The 15417-nt window shown below is 49.5% G+C and overlaps 1 protein-coding gene across 1 annotated transcript in view; it reads left to right on the top strand.

Annotated features, from left to right (window-relative positions):
• The window catches only part of HK1 (hexokinase 1), a 70539-nt gene that overhangs the window by 29567 nt on the left and 25555 nt on the right, over positions 1-15417 (top strand). The window contains exons 3-7 of the mRNA XM_082855124.1: positions 410-558; positions 6329-6448; positions 8860-8955; positions 9573-9672; positions 9786-9969. Coding sequence (XP_082711250.1) covers positions 410-558; positions 6329-6448; positions 8860-8955; positions 9573-9672; positions 9786-9969 — 649 coding nt within the window. The remainder of the gene's footprint in view (positions 1-409; positions 559-6328; positions 6449-8859; positions 8956-9572; positions 9673-9785; positions 9970-15417) is intronic.

Below are 15417 nucleotides of genomic sequence, written 5' to 3'. Positions count from 1 at the left end.
TTGGTGTCTGAGCTGATGGGGAAGGAACCCAAGGCATGGAATGGACCTCGGATGTAGGGTTTTCTCTGACTTGAAATGCTGTTTTTGTCTTTATGGATAACATAGCCATTTGTGAAAAAGGGTAAGAAATTAGAGAAAGATGGGTAGGGCTTGGTACTTAAGTCCATACTTCCATTCTCCTATAGTCAGGAGTGAGCAGGACTGTGTGAAGCCGTCTGTCTAGGGACGCCCGGCTGGGAGAGGGTTTCTCTTCCACTCTTCCAGGCGGGGCAGTGGTCCTATGGGGTCTGAATGACTCTTCTGGCCGAAAGCACAGCGCGGTGGGGCTGGACCCTGTTGAGAAGCGGGCAGAGCATGAGACTTTCCCGGAGCGCTTGAATCTGATGTGATACTGTTTCTCCCTAAACAGAAAAGGGAGATTTCATTGCCCTGGATCTTGGCGGGTCTTCCTTTCGAATTCTGCTGGTGCAAGTGAATCATGAGCAAAAACAGACCGTTCATATGGAGTCCGAGGTTTACGACACCCCGGAGAACATCATGCACGGCAGTGGAAGCCAGGTGGGTCCCTGCTCCCTTCCGATCAGCCCCTGTGGCCCAAGCATCAGGCCCCAGGGTACCTCCAGGAGCCAGACGCCAAAGCACTGGGAGTCCATCATAGGCACGAGTGGAGGACTCCTGGGTGGAAGAGCGTGACTGCCTGAAGAGACCCCACCATGTGCGTAAACTGGTGGATGGGAGGGGGGCTGCTGGGACTTTCAGGTAAGGGGTGCGAAGAGGAGATAAATGCATCCATTCCCTAAGGATCCAGGGGTTGGTTCCCCAGCAGAGGGGTAGCAGAGCCCTTGGGTGAAAACCCTTCTTCCAAGTCATTGTCCTCACCCAGTTCACCAAAGGCCCAGGCCTCATAGGTTTTATGGCTGTCACCTAGTGGGGCAGCAGGAATCTGAGCTCACAGCCCCAGGGCTATTATAAAGGGCTCCTGGCTACCCAATTTAATAGTCTTCTACGAGTCCTTGGCCCAGAAAGCACCGAGGGCAGGGCCTTGCCTGGAAAGTCACCGTCCCTTCCTCTCACACTTGTAACCCCTGCCAATGGAGACGCTGCCTTCCTTTGCTGGTCGAGGCTGTGGGCATGCTCAGAAGGGCCTGTCCACCCTCCCTGCTTCCCCATGTGGTCGTGGTGGGTGATGGGCCGAAGGCTCACTGAGGACCCTGTGATCAGGGTGTGGGCAGCCCCCAGTCAGGTTTTCAGTCATTTCCGGGTTCTGTTCTACTCCTCACCTTCTCCTGCAGGTGTTCTGGCCACTCCCATTTGAAGCTCGCCTCCCAAGTCATGGCTGTTGTCAGGATACGTTTTATTCAGAGCTTGCCAAATATTTGCTTTAGGGAGGGTGTGTTCACGGCAAGGTTCATGACTAAGTTCTCCAGAAAACTTATTGGTTCTGGGCTGGACTTTGAGATGAGACCCAGAGCCTTCTCTTGGCTCCACTTTGTTCCTAAATTAACATGGGTGGGACCTGATGCAAGCTCTCTGCCTTTGCCTTCTACTAGAGAAAAGGGCTAATCCTGGCCTTTAACCTACTGCTGGCGGGTTGGGTTCAGAGCTTTTCAGACCATGTCACAGTGAGCACTGAAGGGGACACTGTCCCTAGGACAGATGGGCCACTTTTCAGTCAGCCGCTGAAAGAGTGCCTCACTCATCTGATGGACCTGCCGGGAGGTCCCCCTGCCTGTCCCTCCATTACTGGGCTTCAGAGCCTGGCTCATTCATCCAGTGTGTGCATGAAGGCTGCCAACAAGTAGGTCTCCTCGTCCTGCCCAGTGGTTGCTGCGTTGCTCCTTTTTGCAGGTGGCCAGCAGCCTCTGGTTGGCATCCTGCTCTCTCCATTTGCCAAAAGTACTGACCTGTCACTCTGTTCCCCATGGTCTTTGGGTCGAGCCACCTCTGCCTCTTGCTTCACCATTGGGACTCACACCCTGTGCTGCAGACATTCCTGTGTGCTTTGGCCTAACCTTTTAGGAGCAGGGTTTATAAATTAAGGGGATGCCTCCCACCTCAGGTGCACACTTACTGTGTCACTTCCACAGTGACTTTCTTCTTCTTCTTTTTTTTTTTTCTGGCTGCGTTGGGGCACATGGGATCTTAGTTCCCCAACCAGAGATCGAACCCATGCCCCCTGCAGTGGAAGCGTGGAGTCCTAACCACTTGGCCGCCAGGGAAGTCCTGTGACTTTCTTCTTATTGCTGCCCCTGGGACCTTGACTCTCCCAGCCTCTGTCCCCATCTTCCCAGCCCCAGGATCACTTTGTTTCCTGCTGTTTCTTCCTCTGCCCCTTTCAAGCAGTCTGCAGAGAAAAGATGGTGATGATAATGATGATGATAACGATAATGTTATATTGTCATAGCAAAAACTTACATAGAGCTTGTTATGTATGTCACTGATCTAAGCACTTCATTTGGATTAACTCATTTAATCATCACAACAACCCTATGGGGTAGGTATTATTATTCCCATTTCACAGACGAGAAAGTTGAGGCTTAGATGTTAAGTAACCAGCCCCTTGGGTCACACAGCACATAAGCGATAGAGCTAGGATTTGAACCCAGGCAGTCTGGCTCCAGATGTTACAGTTTTAGCAACATGGGACACTCATAGACTGGGTTTTGTCTTTGTTTTTAATTAATTAATTTATATTTTTATTAAAAATGTTTGATGGTGTGGAAATGTGAGGGCTATGGGTAAGGAGGAAGGTCCAAGTGATTGAGGGAGAAGCTTAGCAGTTGAAAAATAGGGGTGAAACCGTAACCTCTTGTCTAGAAGTTTGGTGTGAGATTAGCAATAAATATTGGTGGTCCATTTTTCTGAGATCTCTTATAGACCTATCGAATATTCTAGTAAACCAAGGGCCCCATTTTGCCCATGAAGCAACTCATACTTACAGACTGTGAATTGTGCTGAATTCTTGGGGTTGTGATCTCGTCTTCTGTAATGTACAGGAATTTTTGCTAGATTTTTAAACCTTTTATTCAAAATAATTTTAAACTTACAGAAAAGCTTTAAGATAAGCACAAAGAGCTTTTTATACCCTTTATCCAGATTTCCCAATAAACTATTTGCTTTATCCTTCTTTCTCTCTTTCTCACACAAGCACACACACACACACACACACACACGCACGCGCAGACACACACACACACAGACACACAAGGTATCTTGAAAGTTTCAGTGCAATTTTAAGCTTTAATAATTTCAGAAGCATAAATGCAACCTTCTTAAAACATCACTTATTTAGTTTTGGGAATTTTGAATACTAAATAAATAATTTAAATTTATTTAAATTAAATAAATATACATGTTGTCAGGAAAGAAAAAAAAAGTTTTTTAGACACTAAAATTTTGCGTGCCGAGAGGCTGGGTAACTTCCCTTTCTGGCTGGTCACAGACGTGGGTTAGCCTGGGGGAATGCCCCTGGGTTGGGGACATTTCTTTCTTAGCAGAGCACTAAGGGGTGGGAGTGTTTGGCTTGAATGGGGGCGGGGGGCTGCTTCCAGCGCCCCAGCCCTGTGAATCCACTTCTGCGGCTGAGCTCTCCCTGCCTCTTCCTGTCCGCAGCCTGCCTTCCTTCCTTCCGCCCAGCGGGCTCTCTTGAGGGCCTGGGAGCCTGGAGCTTCTGAATGCAGATGACATGGGGCGAGCTGATGGGCTTAGTAATGGGTTTATATCACTCAGAAATGAAGGTCGCAGGAAGTTTAGCCGAGCTTCTCCGGGGAAGGTGGTCATGTGTCTCCTTAGTCAGTCGCCGCTGTAGCCATGACCTGAGTAATAGTGACTCAGGGACAGAGACTCCCAAGTCAAAACTGACAATTTTTCATTTACCTTGGCAGGAAAGTCAGGCTGTTAGAGCTGGGTCAAGGACACCTGGGGAAGGATGGGGATAGGTCTCTCAAGGAGACCCTGCACAGTGGCTGTGAGGGCGGCAGTGATCCCCCAGGCTGCAGAGGCCCCCGTCCCCCAGCCTGGCCCCGCTCTGGCCCGGCCCTTGGCTGGACTCCTCCTGTACAATTTATCTGACGTTTTATTTTAGTTTCCTCTACCCCCTCAATCTGTCAGGGAGCCCCGGCAGATTGGCCAGGAGTGAGTGAACCATGGCCTCGGTGAAGAGGCCTCCTCTTCTCCCTTTGAACTACAGCCCTGGTCCGGGAGAAGGAGTGGGTGCTGCTGTGGTCTAGTTTTGTTTTGTTTTTGAATTCAGGTAGGAATCAGAAAGCTGTGGATTCTGGCAGGTGGTCCTTGTGCCCTTCCCCCACTCCTCCCTGGGCTGGTCCCTTATTCCTCCATAGCCCTTTATCCGAAACATACCCACACAGACTGGGGACCAGCCCCCGCCCCTGTGTTTCTCCCCAAATCCCTTTAGATGCGGAGGGAAGAGGAGAGGGGAGGGGACCTGCCCCCTCCTCTGGCATCTGGGAGAGGCGTACCGCCGTGGGCTTCACTCTTTACTGTGGGCTCTCTCCCTGACACTTTTGTTAAAATCAAGCCTGAATAAAACTATAAGTTTAATATGGGGGGAAAAAAAGGATACCCTGCGAATAAAGCCTTCAGGCAGATGACCTTGTCTGGGAACGTGGGCTGGGGTTGCTTCCTGTGACCGTGCGGTTTGGCTCTGCCAACACTGCCTTCTCTGGGCTTCAAGAAGCTCCATTAGGGCTTCCCTGGTGGCGCAGTGGTTGAGAGTCCACCTGCCGATTCAGGGGACACGGGTTCGAGCCCCGGTCCGGGAAGATCCCACATGCCGTGGAGTGGCTAGGCCCGTGAGCCATGGCCGCTAAGCCTGCGCGTCCGGAGCCTGTGCTCCGCAACGGGAGAGACCACAACAGTGAGAGGCCCGCGTACTGCAGAAAAAAGAAGCTCCATTAGCTGTGTCAATCCCATATACAAGGGAGGTCTAGTGGTCTGTGTTAGACGACAGCCATGTGAAGAAAAACCAGAGAGGTTACCTGGACTGTGGCATGGTTGCTGAAAGAGCATATATATGCTTTGGTTACATTAATAGAGGTGTAGAGAGAAGGGAAAGGGAGATTCTTAGTTCAACTAAGCTTTCCTCTTGGTCAGAACACATATAAAATATTATATTCAGTTCTGGATACATTTTAGAGAAGAGGGGAGGTATTGGAGAGATCTAATAGGTTGCCTTAGAGGTGGTGAGCGTCCCGTCATTGACAGTATTCACGCAGAGGCTAGGGAAACAGTGTTCTGGGTTCTTTCTAGTGGAGTCTAAGATATGTATACATATCCCGGCCACATGTTGTGGAGCTGGCAAATTTAAATTGCAATCCACTAAATAAATTGTGGTATAGTCACACCATAGAATACTGTGCAGCAGTGAGAATCAGCAATCTACAGAAACACACAACGTGGATGACACACACATAGTGTAGAGGAAAAGAAGGCAGACGCCAACGAGTGCACCCTGTTGTCCCATTTATACGTAGTAGACAACCAGGCAAAACTAATCGAGGGCGGTGGAAGTCAGAGTGGCTGCCGATTGCCCTTGGGTTGGGTGGCAGCAACAGTGGCTGCGCGAGGTGGGTGTCTGGGTGCTGATAACATTGTGTTTCTCCATCTGGGTGCTGGTGACACAGGTGGGTGCAGCTTGTGAGAATCCAGTGAACCCTATACTTAGGATGTCTGCACCTTTTTGCATGCATATTATACCTGAGTAAAAATAAAAATTTGTTAACCTGAAGATTCTGAAATCACGCAAGTGGGCTAGAGGCTAGGAGTATATATGTATTCTGCGGAGCTTCTGGAATTGACAGAGTGAGGGAGATAGAGATACAGAGAAGGGGCCAAACGACCCCTCCACCTGGGTGGCTGCTGGTGATCCATGGCCTGTGTGTTACGGAGGATGAGCTGATTTTCTCTTATTTTCACATTTCCTCAGTACCCAGATAATACATCTTAGTGACCACCGAGAGGCCAGTTCTGTGTGAAGCCTTTAAAAGGCTTCCTAAGCCGTGGTGGCCCATGAAGCAGGCTCTTTTCAAGGGACTCTTCTTTGCCAGTCACATACAGCATGGCTTTTCTTTTTTTTTTGGCCGTGCTGTGAGGCATGCAGGACCTTAGTTCCCCCACCAGGGATTGAACCTGTGCCCCCTGCAGTGGAAGTCCCCAGCATGGCTTTTCATGCAGGGCCACTGGGTGCCTTGGGTATGGGCAGCTGGGGTAGCCGTGCTCCTCTCTGTGTGGGGCAGAGAATTGTTCACATTTTTCCTGAAATGCTAAGTCCCCTTCCTCCCTCCTGACTGCTCTCTTGTGCTTCCTCCAGCTTTTTGGTCATGTCGCTGAGTGCCTGGGAGACTTCATGGAGAAAAAAAAAATCAAGGACAAGAAATTACCTGTGGGATTCACGTTTTCTTTCCCTTGTCGGCAATCCAAAATAGACGAGGTAAGACATTCTAGGATTATAATGCTCCACAGAAGCCCCATAGGGGAAATGCTAATGAACCCTTTCCCTTGACTACTTTTCCCTTTTGCTTACAGGATGGCTTGTGTATCTTGTATTTTTTAGAAATATTTGTAGAAATTAATGTAAGGTCATGATACTCATGTTTATTTTTAAATTGCTTTAATTATATATGTATTTTTGGAGACATCTTTTTTTTTTTTTTTTTTTTTTTTTTTTTTTTGCGGTACACGGGCCTCTCACTGTTGTGGCCTCTCCTGTTGCGGAGCACAGGCTCCGGACGCACAGGCTCAGTGGCCATGGCTCATGGGCCCAGCCGCTCTGTGGCATGTGGGATCATCCCGGACCGGGGCACAAACCCGCGTCCCCTGCATCGGCAGGCGGACTCTCAACCACTGCGCCACCAGGGAAGCCCGAGGGGACCATTTCTTAAACTCAAGCAAGTGAAGGAAAACAAAGTAGGTTTAGTGACCTTTCACAAGGCCTGTTGTTGGTACGAGTTTCCCTTGCTTTTGAGAACTGAGGCTTGATAGCCACACTCCCTGGGCAGAGACAGGGTGAGACACCCCTCCTCCCACAAGGAGAGGTGGGAGATGGCCTGGGAAGCGACAATGCTGGCTGTTTGCTTGTTCATCAGTGGCTGTGGCCCGAGTGCCATCCCTGTGTGGGCTGGGCTAGGCCCTGGGAAAGAGCTGCACGCAGACGTGGCCTGTCCCCCAGAGGTGCAGTCTTTCAGGGAAGGAGGCATTGCAGAAGTGGAGAGGGAACGTCCTCAGGGGCACAAGAGCCCCGCAGGGCAGGGCAGATGTACCTGGCAGAGAATGAGTCAAAAGTGTGCCCCCCACCTGCCAGCCTTGATTCCCATCCGGAGAGGGCTTCCTAAACTGGGCATGCTGCCTGCCAGGAAGCCAGTGGGTCACAGGCTCTAATTATCCATCTGGAGACCTTTGCCCACTCCTCAAGGCTGCCTGGGACCTTCAAAGTTGTCCAAATCTAGACCAGCTGCCTTTTTCCACAGATGAGCAAAGTGGGCCTCAGAGGAGTTGGGGAAACGGCCCACAAGGAAATGGGCAGAAGTGGTGGGAATAGGATAAATCTCTTGATTTCCAACCCACGTTCTTTCCACAATACCATGTTCTCTGAGGCTTTTGGGGGCCTGAGGGTTGAAGGGAAGAAAACAAGAGTATCCAGGGGCTTTTGGAATGCCTGGCTCGGCTGCAGGCTGCTGCTCGCCCTTCCCGGTGCATCCTGCAGGCTGTGTGGCTTTCAGAGCGCGGGGCAGCCCAGTGTGGACAAGCTTCCCATCGCTGTGTCCCCCCGGAGGCTACAGGGCCTGAACTGCAGCCCCTCCCAACCCTGCCGCATTTATAGTGACTTCCTCCATTCGGAGAAAAAGTTAAGTAGAACAATTATTTTTCTTTTCTAGTATCCTTGATTAAAAAAAAAAATACAGGGCTTCCCTGGTGGCGCAGTGGTTGAGAGTCCACCTGCCGATTCAGGGGACACGGGTTCGTGCCCCGGTCCGGGAAGATCCCACATGCCGTGGAGCAGCTGGGCCTGTGAACCATGGCCGCTGAGCCTGTGCATCTGGAGCCTGTGCTCCGCAACGGGAGAGGCCACAACAGTGAGAGGCCCGCGTACCGCAAAAAAAAAAAAAAAAATACAGATGCAATATGTAAAACTATTGAAATAATATAAAGGTGTAAAGCAAAAGGTAAAAATTCCTACCCTTCTACATTCCCAAGTGAATAACCATTGGATGTCTGTCCTTAATGTTTCTCCATTAATATACACACAGAGATGGATCATATTGTATAAATTGTAGTGTCACCGCTTACAAATGGCGGTTAAGTTCCAAACTTGGGGAAGAGGCATGAATCATACATAGTCAGTGTTATCCTTTAATCTCAGGACGTGGCTCTTAGAAGTTCAGTAGCCAAAAATTATCTTAGCATTTTGTTTCTCTTCCCAATTTGCCTCTGACAAAAGTTCCTTGGGGCTGTGGAAACCAAGGTCTGGTTTGAAAGCGCAGAAAGGTGATCAGGTAATACCGGCATCTCTCTTGTTCTCTTTTTAAATGAAGTCTGGCTGTGCAGTTGACATCAGTTAGATTTGTGTGCCATGTGACACCACGGCACTGGCCAGCCACTGGCTGTATTTGAGGATGAGCTGCAGGTTTTTTCCCCATGGCAGCCCCCAGAGAATCCATTGTGTGGGTGGATAAACAGGAGATGGGACGGAGTCTGGCTCTGTTACCCAGTGTGATCTGGAGTGAACCTCTCGTCCCCTCTGGGCCTCCGCTTCTGTCACTGTCCTTGAGCAGACCCCCAAGGGCCCTGGGGGTTCCGGGGGCCTCCCAGCCCTCTTCCAACCCCATCTGCTCTCCTTTGCAGGCCATCCTGATCACCTGGACAAAGAGATTTAAAGCGAGTGGAGTGGAGGGAACGGATGTGGTGAAGCTGCTTGAGAAAGCCATCAAAAAGCACGGGGTAACTTCTCACTGGCCACTTGCCTTGACTACCCGGAGGTGGGGGAGTGTGGGGAGAAGGCTGTGTGACCAAGGCTCTTTCAGGGGACAGTAGTGCATGGCCTGAGCCATCACATGGTGGGGGGGAGGGCAGTCCTTGAAGCCCCAGGCAGGTGAGTGGTGAGAGTTCACGGTCTGGAAGGTCAGGGCTGGTTCAAAGCAGAGCTGTCCGAGGTGCTACCCCAAAGAGCCAAGCCCTTGGGCAGGGGATGGCCTCCTTCCAACAGGAGGGTAGCTGTGCAGGGAGCTGGCATGGTCGAGTGCAGCCTTCCGGCGTTGCATCAAGTGCAGAAGGAACATGGATGCAGTGGGGTGGTTTGCACAGGGCTGTGGCTCTGTGAGTAAAATCCATTCTGAAAAGAATCTTAAGCCAGATAATGAAGGGCACCTTGCCGTCTCCACAGCGTGACCACTGCGCTCTAATCCAGTGAATTTGAGTGCCAGCAGTAATGAAAGCAGCACCGCCCACGGGGGCAGTGGCGGCTGTGAAAATAGGAGCCCTCCCGCCAGGCTGTGTTGAAGCTTGTGATCTCTGCTCCACGTGTGTGTGGACGGTGACACCCCCTCTTCTCCCCCAAGGACTATGACGCCAACGTTGTGGCTGTGGTGAACGACACTGTGGGGACCATGATGACCTGTGGCTACGACGACCAGCAGTGTGAAGTCGGCCTCATCATTGGTAACGCCCACCGTGTCCTCGTCCCTTCCTGAAGCCGGTGTTTCCAGACGGCACCGCCTCCTCTCTCATGACTCCGTGAGGTCACAGCTTCTGATCTCGTCTCTCTCTCCAAGGCACGGGCACCAACGCGTGCTACATGGAGGAACTGAGGCACATCGACCTGGTGGAAGGCGACGAAGGGAGGATGTGCATCAACACCGAGTGGGGGGCCTTCGGGGACGACGGGGCCCTGGAGGACATCCGCACCGAGTTTGACCGGGAGATTGACCGGGGCTCACTCAACCCCGGGAAGCAGCTGTGAGTCCCACCCTTTCTAACTAGTCATATAGAGGACTTAGGGGACACTTAACGGAAGATTTGGGGTGGGAAGTGAGAGGGGCAGGAAGCCAGGTGATCAGAAAAGGAAAAGCCCATCAAGTGTGTGTTGTCTCTCACTTCTTTGGAGAGATACACAGCTGTGAGGTCTGCAGCTTTAAAAGCGTATTTTATTTTATTTTTATTTTTTAATTTTTTTTGGCCACACGGTGCGGGTTGTGGGGTCTTAGTTCCCCGACCAGGGATCAAAGAGCATATTTTAAATGATTTTCTCTTTGTTTAATTACACTGTTATTGTGTCCTTGTAAAACATTTTGAAAATTAAAAGCACAGAGTCATTAGCACAAAGCTAAGGTTTAAAAGCGTTTCCATATGCTGTCCTCACTAGGGTTGCTGTTCAGGGTGGGAGAGGCCATCCGTTCATTCAGCACACATTTCTTGAACTCTTAGGATGTGCCAGCTCTGTGCTAGGCTCCAGGGATACAAAGTAGCACCTTCCCTTCTAGGACTTAAGGTCTAGTTGGGGAGGGAAGTCACACACGCAAATACCTGTCATGCAGAGGAGTGGGTGAGAGCCGTGTGAGTCGTGCAGACCTTGGTGAGACCTTCTTCCATGTCACGTATAGGCAGATGGGTCAGAGCTGATAAAGAACATCACATCAGACTTCTCGGGCAAGTGGGTTTTGGCCTTGGGGAACTCTGGCTACAGAAGTATGAGAGATATTATTCAGGCTGGTGTGGGCATTGCTCCCTTTGAGCTACTTGTTTCCTGAAGTGCACACTCATATTTCTCTGTGATGCTAGCGTGCTGCCAGCTCTCTTTGATCGACCTCCCAGCAGCCTTGTCCTGGAGTTGGATGCTGTCAGCCCTCTGGGAGATGTTCATTGACCCTGTTGGCTTAACAGCCCTTATCCTATGTCAGAGAGACGCTGTCAGGGAGTTGATTGGTCATTTGGAAACCTATTTTACCTATTACCCAGGCTGGTGACTGGGCTTTCCGCCTGAGTTAATGGAATTGTATAAATGACCAGCCCCCCTCCACTGGGAGTTGGGGTAGTGAATAAATGAGGTCTCTCACTGAGAGGATCCTGAGTTCTTAGGCGCAGCTTTGCATGCTGAAGCAGCAACCACCTTGGTAGTAAAGAGCCCCAGCTCTGAGAGCCAAAGGTTCTTCCCCTCAATCTATTGACCTAACCCCCAATTCTAAAACCTGACCCCAGCTGACATGAAACTATTTACTGTGCCTGCTTATACATGTCAGTGGAGATCTATGCTTGATTATACTACTGCCTCAGGCCCCTCTGGGTTTACTCTGTACTCTGTGGCATATGTAACATATTACATCTCTAAAATCCTCAAATGTCCACGTTCCCAAGCACATATGACCCCAGGGGTTTCAGATAAGAAATTACATACCTGTAGTTACTATCAATCACTTAATCAGAAGTCACCCTTCTTAGCAGAGCAGGTAGGGCAGTTACCTGTGATAACTGAGCAGATATGGCCCAGGCCCTTGTCTGTTTCCGTAGCCTCAGTGTAGGGATCCTACATGGCTTGGGTGGAAACCTGGATTCTCTGCCCTCCTTTTTTTTTTTGCGGTACGCGGGCCTCTCGCTGTTGTGGCCTCTCCCGCTGTGGAGCACAGGCTCCGTACGCGCAGGCTCAGCGGCCATGGCTCACGGGCCCAGCCGCTCCGCGGCATGTGGGATCTTCCCGGACCGGGGCACGAACCCGTGTCCCCTGCACCGGCAGGCGGACTCTCAACCACTGCGCCACAGAGAAGCCCCTCTGCCCTCCATTTTGACGTAGTTCTAAATTTCTCTAAAGGGCTGAACCACATCCTCAGGCTGAACTGTGAACTGGGCTCACGGTTGGCTTGCAATAAACACTCTTGGAATGGTGTATGAATAGGGGATGGATGCAAGGACGGGTGGATGGATGGATGGGGGAGTGGAAGATGGATGGTGGATGAGAGATGTGGCTGAGTGACTGGGAAATGGGTGGCTGGCTAAACAGGTAAATGGATAAAACAGTAAGAAGGGTGGGGTAAAGTCCATCTCCAATATGCTTCCCTGCTTACTGATTACCATAGGTCAGGTCTTGGTAGGAATAGTTCCAAAGAGATGACAGATGCTTGAGTTGTATCATCTATTCCTAGAACTAGGCTATTGGCCAGAGAGTGTTTTGCCAAGGTAAATTTACCCGGTCTCTTAGATTTCTGCCTGATTTGGGGGGTCTTCCCTATGTCTTCTGTGCAATGCCAAGTTCTTCAAAGCCCTTTTGTTTTCCAAGGGAAAGGTGTTTGCTTCATTTGACTGATGGGGAAATTAAGGCACTAGGCTACGGGGATAGGGCAAAGGTGGCCCAAGGCTCTTTGTTGAGGTTTAATCTGGGTTAAGTTTGGGGTTTTCTGTCCTGTTGGAAAGTACATGTTTTTCATAGTGAGCTTCCAGAATGTCTAAGAGGCATCTCATCATTTATGAACAAAAATCATCAAGGATGGTCTAGAGGAATGTTTTTCTTTCTTTTTTTTTTTTCAGGAATAGATTTTTTTATTTTAATTTTTTAACATTTTAAAAACTTATAGTACATGCTTCTTTATGTATTTAGGCTTTCTACTTCTTATGATAATTTTCTTTATTTATTTTGTAACCCAAGTATATCTTAGGTCCTGGTCTATGTAATTAAGTCTATGTAAGTCTCTAAGTTCAGATTCTGTTTCTATCATACATTTAGTTTTGGCATCTGATGTATTAATTAGGCCCTTTAAGCCTCAGTTCATTTATCTTTAGAATGAATAGAAATAATACAATTATATCATATGGATGTTTGGGGATCAAATCATATAAGGAATGTAAAGCATTTAGCAATACCTGGTATCTGGTAAGCATTGACAAACTATTACCAAGTTATTGTTACCTAAATAGTTTATCCTGAGCCATCTTGATCAATGGCACCACTGCTCAAATAGGAAGGTAACCCCCAAACAAATAATCTATATCAACATCTGTTTCTCTGCCTTTGACATTAATTTAAAAAATATTTACCAAGGGCATACTATCCTCAAGGTTCTGCTCTAGGCACTGTGGATGTGGAAGTGACAAAATAGACTGAAAGGAACGAAAACCAAAACACACATACAATGCGTTTTCATGGAGCTTTCATTCTATTAACCTTTTAGAGAAATGTTTTTCTTTTCTTTCTTTTTTTTTTTTTTGGCCGTGCCCCATGGCACGCAGGATCTTAGTTCCCCGACCAGGGATTGAACCTATGCCCCCCTGCAGTGGAAGCATGGAGTCCTAACCACTGGGCCACTAGGGAAGTCCCCTAGAGGAATGTTTTTCATTAGAATTACATTAAAAAAAAATAATTTTTTTTAAAAAGGGGAATTTCCTGGTGGTCCCGTGGTTAGGATTCTGTGCTTTCACTGCTGGGGCCCCAGGTTCAATCCCTGGTCGTGGAACTAAGATCCCACAAGCCACGTGGTGCAGCCAAAAAAATAAAAATAAAATAAAATAATAAAGAAGAATTACATAGAGCCCTTTAAAAAGCATACTGTTACCCAGGCATCCCCCCACCCTAGACCTTCCCTCCCAATTCTGATTCATTTGGCCTGGGCTGAGGCCTGTCTTTAGGAGCTTAAAAGTGATTCCAGTTTTTAACCGGGGTTGAAAACGTAGGTGTGTTAGCTCTTTGTAAAGGCTCTGTGCCCAGGTGGGCTCTAGCCCACTATGCACCCCCTCACCTGTTTTGACTGAAGTTTGCGTTTACTGAGTACTGACCATACATGGCTGACAGGAGGGGTAGTGGCACAGTGACTCCTACCTTCATTGGTGATTGCTGCTTTAGGACCACGGGGGAACGGTCCTGAGTATTCAGGAACCCCACCCTAGCCCCCAAGCTAGAAGGTCTCTCTCTAAAAAGGATCAGACATGGCCTTCCTCCCTGTCGCCCTCCGTCCTGGGCCTTTGTTGTTTTGGTCCCATACCTGTCTCCTACGGTAGATGTCAGCCCTACCTTCTTTCGTTTTAAATTCCCTGTCTCCTCTTCCTGTCTTCTTGGGCCTCTGGCTCTTTTTCTCTGTTTTGTCTGGAATTCTGAATCCCATTTCCCTGTGATTCCTTCTCACATCTTTCGAAACAAAGGAGACACCACCCCACAAAACAGCAGTAGCAGTGATCATAACAGCAGGAAGGTTTGGTCTGGAAAATTCTTTGGCCTGAATGGTGGTGGAGTAACTCCACTTCTTTTCAAGTCATCCCCCAAACACCTGCCTACTTACTGTGGCTCTGCCTGCTGCATGGAATCTCTCAGCAGCTCTAATCCTCATTAGGTGGCCACAGACCTCACCCTCCTTCTCTGTCCCGGCGCTGCCCGTCGGGGCAGACCCTGGCTGCCAAGGGAACTCCTGATCGGCGTGCAAGTCCTTGCTCTCCTGTCTGAATATGGTCCCCCCCCCCCACCTTCCCAGTCTCCCCCAGGCCTGTGCCCAGCAGCAGGCAGTGAGGTTGCAACACCGTGGTACTGCCCACCGGCCTGTGGTTGTAGGCACCTGACTGCTGAGAAGCAGATCACGACTTGCTTGGTTTCACTGGAGGCTCATGAGAAGTGCTGTTTCCTCATTCTGCTGCTCTGACAGGGACTCTGGGGACTGAGAAAGGACAGGCTCCTGGCCTCGGGCTTCCTTTATCTGGAAAGGGGGATGGTAGTATCTATGTGTCTGAGACCATCGTGTAGGAAGGGGAGCAGATCATTCTGAGTGTCTCCAGATGGCAGAGCAAAAAGCAGTGGGTAGAGGGGTGTCAGGCAAGGAGGCTGATTTTTGTTCATCTGAAGGGGGAAGAACCTTCCTATTGTCATACTTGCCCAACAGGGGGGCAGACTACCTAGAGGAAGTGAGCTGGAGGTGGACAAGCACAGACTGGGTTAGGGGTGGGGCTAGTGGCTGCTAGCGCAATAGTAATACAGGTAACATTTAATGATACTGTCTATGAGATAGGCAGAACAGCACAGTGATTAGAGCATAGAATCTGGGGCTGGATTTAACTGGATTAAAAATGTGGATTTGCCACTTATCAGCCCTGTGACGATGGGCCTCTCTATGCCTCAGTTTTCTTTTTTTTTTGCGGTACGCGGGCCTCTCGCTGTTGGGGCCTCTCCCGTTGCGGAGCGCAGGCTCCGGACGTGCAGGCTCAGTGGCCGTGGCTCACGGGCCTAGCCGCTCTGCGGCATGTGGGATCTTCCCGGACCGGGGCACGAACCCGTGTCCCCTGCATCGGCAGGCGGACTCTCAACCACTGCACCACCAGGGAAGCCCCCTCAGGTTTCTTTTTTTTTTAAATTTTCTGTAAACATGTTATGAATACTTTTTTTTTGAATTGTATTTAATTTATCTTTTTATACAGCAGGTTCTTATTAGTTATCTGTTT

The sequence above is a fragment of the Leucopleurus acutus genome, assembly GCF_964270905.1.
Source record: "Leucopleurus acutus genome assembly, chromosome: 14".
Lineage (NCBI taxonomy): Eukaryota > Metazoa > Chordata > Mammalia > Artiodactyla > Delphinidae > Leucopleurus > Leucopleurus acutus.
Note: the sequence above shows the minus strand (reverse complement) of the source record. Positions and strands in the feature narration are given on the sequence as shown.